The sequence below is a fragment of the Pollachius pollachius genome (assembly GCF_949987615.1).
Source record: "Pollachius pollachius genome assembly, chromosome: 1".
Lineage (NCBI taxonomy): Eukaryota > Metazoa > Chordata > Actinopteri > Gadiformes > Gadidae > Pollachius > Pollachius pollachius.
Genome location: NC_136934.1, coordinates 24,083,405 through 24,092,945, shown reverse-complemented (window position 1 = coordinate 24,092,945; position 9,541 = coordinate 24,083,405). Strand labels below are relative to the sequence as shown.

The 9,541-nt window shown below is 43.2% G+C and overlaps 1 protein-coding gene across 1 annotated transcript; it reads right to left on the bottom strand.

The window, feature by feature from the left end:
- Positions 1-1,157: 1,157 nt before the first annotated feature.
- seta (SET nuclear proto-oncogene a) lies at positions 1,158-7,458 on the bottom strand. The gene is made up of 8 exons (XM_079730354.1): positions 7,247-7,458; positions 6,191-6,248; positions 5,959-6,101; positions 5,667-5,770; positions 5,469-5,582; positions 5,027-5,197; positions 3,736-3,867; positions 1,158-1,603 (listed from the first exon to the last, which is right to left on the bottom strand). Exons 1-8 carry the CDS (start codon positions 7,317-7,319, stop codon positions 1,580-1,582), a joined length of 819 nt encoding a protein of 272 aa, XP_079586480.1. The 5' UTR covers positions 7,320-7,458; the 3' UTR covers positions 1,158-1,579.
- Between the last annotated feature and the right edge of the window lie 2,083 nt (positions 7,459-9,541).

Sequence of the window (9,541 nt, the reverse complement as noted above, 5' to 3'; positions counted from 1 at the left end):
CCATCTTATTTATCTCATCTTTGTTTTATTTCTATAGCCAAGAAAATGCAAGACCTAGCACATATAGGCCATATTTTTATTTCAAATGATTTGACTAAATATTCGACTTAAAGCATTTAAAAAATAAATAAAAACGGATCCTCGTTCCAGAATCGAGCGCATTGATACCATTTAAGTTTCCGGTCTTGCATGCGTGGTGTATCTCTTTAAACACAGCAATGGTGTCCATCTGTCCAACGAGTATAAGGGGCCCATTATGGCCCCTGCTCCTAGTCAACCCGAAACACACCGTAAGGAGGGTGGCCGTCCTATTGTAGTGCACTCGACATGTAGCGACGCCTGTGCGGTGGAAGCCAACGGCTGTGTCGGTACTGTGGACACACGAGGTGCCCAACGCGGAAGATATGAACTCGGTCCCTAGTCCGGTGGCGCTCTCACCGCAATGACTCGTTGCTCGGGCCCAAACCGCTTCACATTCAACTTCTACAAAACCCTAACGGACATCAATTCGAGGTCATTACATTTAGAACAGCAGATGTAGCCAAGGGGTGGCCGACCGACGGGGGCTTCTCCTGGTTCCCGGGGTTAGACTGGACCATTGCCTCACGCCTGAGGTATGGAGCACATCTGGGTAAGTTCGAACCACACAGTGATCCGAACCGGGATAACTCCTGACGACCATGCTGTTCTCTTCAGGATGGGGCTTCCAGCGAGTGCCCCCTGACCGCCCCGGACAGGTTTGACCACTCGGAGCGGACGTTTGATGCTCTGATCACCGATAGCCTGGAGCCTGATCCCCAAGTCCTTCTCCAGCTGACAGCACCGCGGGCAATACGGTTCTCTTAATCCGTTCAACTTGAGTCCCACACATGTATACACATTAAGTTTTATTGTAACAAAGCAAGTTGTACAACTCAAATTTAAAACAGTTTTTCCCCCCAGCGGAAAAGAAAACGTGATTTTAATGCGGATGAGTCGGTGGTCATTTCTTAAGCAGCGGGGGCCACAATTTACAAGCTTGTTTTTTTCTCTTTTTGTTCTCTTTATTAAAAATGTCATTTCAAATCTTATGGATATCTGTAAAACAATACAATGAAAAAAAAATCCCATAGAAATGGTGTCAAAACATCCACCTTCCCTGATAAGCCCATCACATCCCACCCCCACCCCCCCTCCCCAAAAAACATTACAAGCAGGAATGAGCAGGATCTCACAAGGGACAACAGGTCATACAGAAATCATAGGGAACTAAGGAGTTGAGGAGTTCTTCTAGTGCTAGGTAACTACACCAGGTGGTCAGCCTCCAATTCATTTTTCTCGTTCCACTCACGGTGTCACCCTAAAGATATTTTTTGTACATTTTATTATTTTGAGATGATCTTTATTTTTTAAGGGAGGTTTTTCACAATTCAGGGCAAAGTGCCATTGGCCTGGGAGTTAAAGAACGTAACATGGCACCAAACAGGTGGTTGCTTCAGAATGGACAGAAGCACATGGAAATCAGAAAAAACTAAATACTTTGCTCCCGATCACGGTGGATAAAGCCAACGAGGAAGAGAAGTTTGAGGGTCTGGTAGCTTTAGTCGTCCTCTCCATCGTCGTCCTGAAACAAAGCGTTTAAAGCGATCAGAATAACAAATAGACAGCCTGGTAGAATAATGTCTGCACTAGGGATGTGAATAACTCATGGTCAAATAATCAGTGAGTGGTACGAACGAATAGTCAATTATTCAATGTGTGCCGACATTCACAAAGGCAGCCATGGATCATCGGCAAAAAAAAAAATCACTTAATATCTTCAATGCAAAAAAACAACCTGCTAAGTAGTTGCAGTCAAATTGTCTGTTGTGAAAAATGCATTAAAATGTAATATGAAAACTTGGTTATATTACATAGACCCTAAAGTATCTGTGGTATAAAGGCTGTGACGAATTTCAAATTATAAATAGGTACACTTTATGTTGAAAGTATAGAGCATCGCGAATCCCATTGAAACGAATGGCGCGGTGATTCAGTCTTCAAAACGGGAGCTGGTAAATTGTGAAAAATTAATCAAACTGTAATCAGACAACGCGGTTATATGCTAAAGAACCTAGAATATCTGTGGTATAAAGGCTGGGACGAATTCCGAATTATAAATGTGTACAATGCATAACGTTAGCTCTCTGGCTCATAGCTGAGCGGACTAGAATACCTCCCGTTGCGAAGTCGTAGCTAAGATCTGTCCTATTTACTGCTGGAGGAGCGAACAACATTTCTGTTACATAAGAACCTTACGTTGAGGTAATGATTGTTCCAGGTATTAGTCAAACCCTCAGGCGTTAACCAGGGAAACAAAGTTATGGCTTGTGAAAAACATATTTGAATGGGAAAAAATGTTAGCGGTCCAAATGTTAAAAATCTATTTTGACCCTTGGGAACGAATAATCGAATATTCTGACCCATCCCTAATCTGCACCACTAGGCCACGATGCTTTTTCACCATAGGGACCCAGCAAAAAAAACGAAACGCTCTATATTCATCAAGTTAAACTGACTACTTCTGAAGTCTTTATTAAAGCTATCAAAAGCCTAATTTTTAAATTATGACTTTTCAAATTCTGTGATTGATCCCTATCATTTATCCATCATTTATAAAATACAATAAGGGGTATTGATCAATTCCGAAACACACATTCTAGAATTGATTAAACAACTACCTATCCCAACACAAACACTACTTGCAAAAACAAGCTGCTTTGCCAGGAACAAAAGAGGTTAATGGACGCCCTGAGAAGCATTACTTACTGAGTCAACCATGGCCTGGTAGAACATGCATATTATATATTAGTCATATAACAGGTTTCAGTGAAACTGTTTAGCAGCCTTTTTTTTTTACACTTCACCCAGTTGTCCTTATACATCAATGTTGAGCAGCCAATGGAATGGGTGGAAAAAATAAAACTATTAAATACATAGTATATATTTTCCCAATATCTATTCACACCACACGTTGCATTGATTTTAATAGTTTAAACATGGTTTTTGGCGGTATAACATGTCAGGCTTATTTTGGATTTGATGACGTTATATCTACATCGCCGCTAAAACTGGATTGAGATTTCATCTGTCAGTCATCAGAACAAGAAACTGCAGATGTAAGCGATAAGCTCTTCATTATTATGGCTGAAAGATTACCCTGCAGCATTTAAATCATGTGTCCATATTTTGGTTTTGTAAGATAATGCACCCTGCTCCTTGGGTTGAGTCAACATTTATCAGATTTTGGTTCAAATAATAAATAAACGCATTAAGGTTATTAGGGCAGAGATCAGCATTATCCACGGTTAAGACCCTTCCAATTTCAGGCAAAACCGGCCGTGTTCAAGTAATATATAACTCAGCCCATAGGCTGTTCTACCAAATGGAGTCAGGGAGAGGCTGATATTTAAAGTTAATACAACCCGTTTATATATTGGCAGTTTAAAGTGATTTGTGCACGTAAAATTCTACACCTATTCTCTTTCAAGCGCTTTTTATAATAAACATCAAATTTTCTATGGTTCAAAGATTGATATTGTTCCTATGTTTTAATTGTACAAAGTTATGGAAAATCAATATATCCTCAAGAAAATTGCACAATATGACGAAAGAATGGCAACATATTGAATCATGATGATTCAATATGTTATAATCGATATAATCACCCTTATATCGCATCACCATATTGCCAATAACGGCCTAGAGCAGTCGTACCTCTCCATCTTCCCCATCATCTTCCTCATCCTCCTCTCCGTCTTCGTCTCCTTCTTCATCAATGTCTTCCAGCCCCTCTTCATCCTCATCATCATCTTCTCCTTCACCCTCCTCATCATCCATGTCTGGGACCTGCAGATCAGAACAACATTTGCATCCACTGTCAGGCCTTCATCTCTCTCGTCACTCATCTCTTACATTTCTCTTACAGCCAGGTGTAGTATTGGGTTAGGTCATTCTGCAGGGGTCTGGGACAGATATGTGTAGTTAACTAGGTGTATATAGGTTCATATGATCAGCGCATGATTAAAGGACAATTCCGGTATTTAGCACATTTAGCCCCCTTTCTGGTTTGTCTAGGATGAAATATAGTGGTTGACACACCGAAATGCTGACTATTGGTCCTGTCTCAGGTATTTCGCTCATTTGGATTCACCCCTGCCTGCTTCAGAATGGCTGGCTTTGGGCATTCACAAACCTGACCTGAAAACAACCTTAAACGTTTGTTTTCAGAAATGTGCAACTCACAGAGTGGTTAGTGGTGTTCATTGATGTTCCTAACCAAGTATCGTAGTAGACGACAAAAAAATACAGTTTGTCGTCTTTTATTTGGCGTTTCGTAAATCCCATTGAAACGGAAACCGGACCGGAAGCGGACATGGGTTTATATTTGGTTGCAGTCTTTTCGCTCGGTTCTCCGTATCAACAGTAGGACTTGAACCGAGCGAAAAGACAACCAGCCCCCCTTTCTGTTTCCAGTCAACGAGCAATGAGTCTTCCAACAGAAATCAATGGATTTACAAAATGCCAAATAAAATCGACAGAAACTGTATTTCACTACCATTCTTGATGAAAACAAATAAGATGAGGATGTCTGCATTGCCTGGGGCGAGTGTAGACTTTAACTCTCCCCAGGCAATGCAGACATCCTAAATTTAAAGTTGTAAATCCAGGTCTGCTGTGCTTCCTTTAGACACAGGTTTTTTTATTTTATTTACTATCCATGTTAAAAAGAAGAATGCCTCAGATTGCACTTTATTTTGTTTAAAATATTTTCTTATACGTTTTTATTTTATGTGGACACAAGCAATTTTTTTAAAATATTTAGTATGCTTAAAGGAAGCAGGATTACCTAATTTTTCACTTTATTTTGTTTTCACACATTTGAAGATTTTATTTAAAGTCACATTTGTCTTGTTATCTTTTTTGTTGTTGTTCATCCGAAAATGATCCGACCTGTGACTCGATCCGAACCCTGAGTTTTGTGATCCGTTGCAGCCCTACCCCTTACCAGGTAGTACTGCAGGGGGTTAGGCCAGATGTCATCCTTGATGACCTCTCCCAGCTCGTCGGCCCCAGCGTCAGCATGGTCGGTGAACCAGGTGAAGAAACTCTCTGGCTCCTCGTGTTGTCGCTTCCTTCCAGCCTTGTTCTGAGTCTGGCTGGAGCGCTTTGTCAGGTCCTGGACACAGATACAAATTCAAATACATAACACACCACTACAAAACGCTTAAATACGTGCTTGGTCAGGTCCTCTACAAACATTTTGATTCGCAACAAAAGACATATTGAAAACAAAGCCCAAAATGACAAACTGGAAAAACATACTTGTAAACACTAATATACTCTGGCCGAAAGTTTGAAAGTTGGAGGCCAACTTTCAGGCATATCTCCTTGTCCCCATAAACAAAATTTGGTTGGATATAAAATCTCACACACACACACACACACACCTTTCCTGATTTCCATTTGATCTCAGTCGACTTTGAAGAGGGGTCTCCACTCTCGTTGAGGTGGAACTCTTTGGAAAGAACTTTGTTTTCGAAGTACGGGTTTTCATCAAAATACTGCAACACAGAGACATGGTCTTAAGTTAGTTAGGGAAGAAGGTAGCGGGTATGAGGAATATCGAGAAGGATGACTGTACTTACAAAATCTATTCTGTAGCCCGACTTGATGTCTTCGAACTCTGTCACCTCCACCCGGCTCAGGTAGTGAAGCGCCTCTTCATCTTCCTCCCCGAGTAGAGCAGAGACTGGAGACACAGAGCAGTCATGAACATCTATTCAGCCTGCATTACCCCTCAACCCAGCCAGTAGTAGAGTAGAAATTGAATCATTATTTTACGACGACAACGGTAGCCCTATTCCCACCAAGTATAACTCCTCCACCCCCCGGCCAAGCATTGGTGTGGATGAGACGCCCACACAGAGCCCCTCTCACCTTGCGGATGGTTGACGAACGTGGTGACCCAGAAGTTTGGGATTTTGGCGATCAGTTCTGACCTCTTCTGGAAGAAGGGCTGGCGAAGTTTATTGTATTTCTGTTCTACTTTGAGGATCTCCTCGCTTGCCTGCTCATTCAACCTGATGGAAGCAGATGGAAACAGATTAATCTGTTATTAATCTGGTCGTGTTTGTACTCCAGTTAAAAACACATTGACATAATGCCTTACCTGTCGATTTCGTTTTGAACTTCGTCGATGTGTTCGATAGCTTCCTGTTGCTCTTTTTCTGTGAAAAAGAAAATACATTTGGAAACACATTAGTTATCTCACAATAGTTCTGTACATGAAGTAGTCAGACGCAGTCCAAGGCAACTAAAGAAGGTCTGCATCACTGAGGGTAGTTTCAAATTCTGGGGCTTACACGTTAGCTTCTGAACTCAAGTAAAAGACCTCGTAGTCAACACACTGCATAGACCCACCTCTACCCAACACACTCACAGCGATGACAAGTTGTAAGGTAAAGTCGAACATGGTGATTAGTATAGAAAGGTTAAATAACCATAGAAGCTGACTGAAAGGTAAATTGGCTTTTGTTTATTGGCGGCAGGCAAGAGCAAGATGAAGAAAAGCAGTGTGATTAAAATAGATTAGTTTCAATATCACAGACAGGGTTATTCATAGTGAGTTGTACGTATATCAAATAGTTTATCATAATGGACTTCGGTTTACTGGTGGCGGGATGAGCAACATGAATCAGCTAGCGTAAGACAACGCCACAACATTGCTAATGGTAATTTATCAAATAACACAACCAACTTTAGTCCTTTAGCGCGTGTGTTGGTTTGTGTGGACACAGGTCATTGAAGAACACAGGATCTGGTATCTAACTCAAGCCCCCTGACGTCCAGTAAGCATCTTATAGCATCCTAGGGAAGACATTGGGCTACTCGAACTGGCCATGCTGTTGATGCTACAACAGCTAGCACCCATGCTAACCCTCTACCATGTTAACCTGCCACCATGCTAACATGCTACTTAGCTACACCGTGGCCTCGCAGATACCGGTGTGGACGGAGCAGCATGCTAACAGCTAAGATATAAACACCTATAATCTTCTCCCCAACTACTACGTCCCAGGGCCCTGCAGAGAGACACGATGACCTACTTTACCCCAACACACATTTATAACCTAGTATTGGCTTTTGTGTTGAAGCTATCCGTGCTAACGACGCTATGCCTGCTAACGAAGAGTGAAAATGGCGGTGAACGGGAGGCCTTGCTTACCGGAGGTTTCGTCCGCTCCGTCGTGGTTTGAATTCAGCTCCTTTTTACTCACTTTGGCCGCCGAAGCAGACATGGTTTCGCGAGCTGAGAGTAACCGGCGCCTGAAGGGAATATGCGGTGAGGAGCGAAGGCTGGTTCTCCTGCAGCAGGAGAGGTTTGGGTCAGTGGAGGAGTCTGAACAACGTGCTGCTGCTGTCCACACAATGTAGCCGCGGAGCTGCACGGAAGTCAAGGCGCGTCTCAGTACGACGCGCCTCGGCGAGGGAGCAGGGGGCTCCGCCTCTCAAAATAGGTCTCCTTCTCCGCTCCAAACTGGACGAGAAGCACACGACTCCCCGCCCAAAATGAAATTAGGCATGGAATCAAACACCATGGATATTATGGATATCCCGGAATAAAAATATATATTTATTTGGAGTTACATATTGAATGCATTTAGAGCAGGCCAGTGGGCCGTGAGCGGCGCGGAGCCGCACTTGCGCACTTAGAAAAGATGCTGAATGTCACAGTCCGTCCAAATGAGCACAAAGACTAATGACGAGATGTGTCTATTTAACTATGGTATTCGTTATTTCTAAAGACCGCTGATAACGGAATGTGGTTTTTTTTAAAGAATTGTATTAAGTAGACATTTTATACCAACAATAAACCATTCCCTCCAAAAAAAAATCTTGAGACAATATGGTTTCCCCTTCTGACAGTCTCCAAGGTTAGGAAGCTAATCAAGGAAAGTGTGTGGATGGAAGTGTTCCTGGACCTCTGGACTGGAGGAATCGCCCCTTGTCCTACACTTGACAATACATCATTTATAACGGCCTCCACCCGTACCCTACAACACCCCTCACTTCCACCCCCTGGCCCCCCGAGTTATGGGACAAACAGCTGCTGTCCAATAATGGGCCTATTGGGCAGCCCCGTGTTGGATTACGAAGTGGGGATTGGGCACTATATGTTGTTTGTCAATCATCATCATCATCATCATCATCGTCGATAGTAAAGGTGTTTACAATATACCAGTTCTCCCCCCCCCCCCCCCCCAGGCCAATACCGAGCCAAGAGAAGAGCTGCCCGGGGAGACTGAGCAGGTCCCGTATCCAAGAGCACCTCTACCGTCCCGCGGGGGAGGAGGAGGATGGTGGGAGGAGGAGGAGGAGGAGGAGGAGGAGGGGGAGGATGGGGTGACGGGGGGGGGGGGTATTCTGTTACAGAGAAGAGAGGAGGTGGATGCGGAGCGGGCTGCAGTATAGGACACACAAACAAACCAGGCGGCACATCACTGATCCGGTGCCCAAGATGTAGAGAGCACTCCGCTTGCGCGTGTTCAACAACATCCCGGGACCGCATCCACGTAACGGTACAGCAGACCATAGCGGGACAGCAGAAGAAGGTGTAGCGGGACAGCAGAAGAAGGTCTAGCGGGACAGCTAGCGGGACAACAGACCGAGGGAGAGCAGACCGCGGGACAGTAGACCTCGGCTCTTTCGAGGCGGGTGAAGAAGGCTCCTTCCGGGCAGCATGACGAGTTAGTTGTCCTTCAGTCAGAGCCGCAGGTTGGTCAACACTATTCCAATTTATTACAAGAATATTATTTTATATATTATACGTTATATGTATACACTAACATTAGATGATATATATGCATACAAACACATCAATACATATGATAGATATATTTGTCATAGATATGCAGGCCTATATATCACATCCGTCTTGTCTTCCTCAGAACTCATGTTGTGTGGGGTTGAGGTGGTGACATCAGACAGTTGTATTTGTACAGTATAAATACCAAATGTATACAACTTGATAATAATATGGAATTCGATAATGGCTTAAGTAAGATATATATATATATATATATATATATATATATATATATATATATATATATATATATACAGTTATATCTGTATGCATTCAATTGTATCAGTATTAAAGTACATTCAGTACCCTCACACAGCTATATGTGCTACAAGCGGATGTAGTATTCCAGTAGCGGCTGTGTGTTGGTTCTCCTGTTAACCCCTCTGGTGCAAGGAGCCAGTGGGCAGGGCTGAGAGGTCGCTCCTGTGGTTCACCTGTGAGGGAGTGGCTTTGGTTTGCTGCCCTATAGTGGGGTTACCTTTGGTCTGCTTCTTCATGGTTTGGGTCTTTTCTATTCAAATCAATTCTGTTGTATTTGTATAGCCCTTAATGATAGCTAAAGTCTCAAAGGGCTTAACAGGCCATCTATGTATGACCCCCTCCCCCCTGACCCTAGCCCCCCAGAGGGCAAGAAAATACTCCCTTAACTAGCAA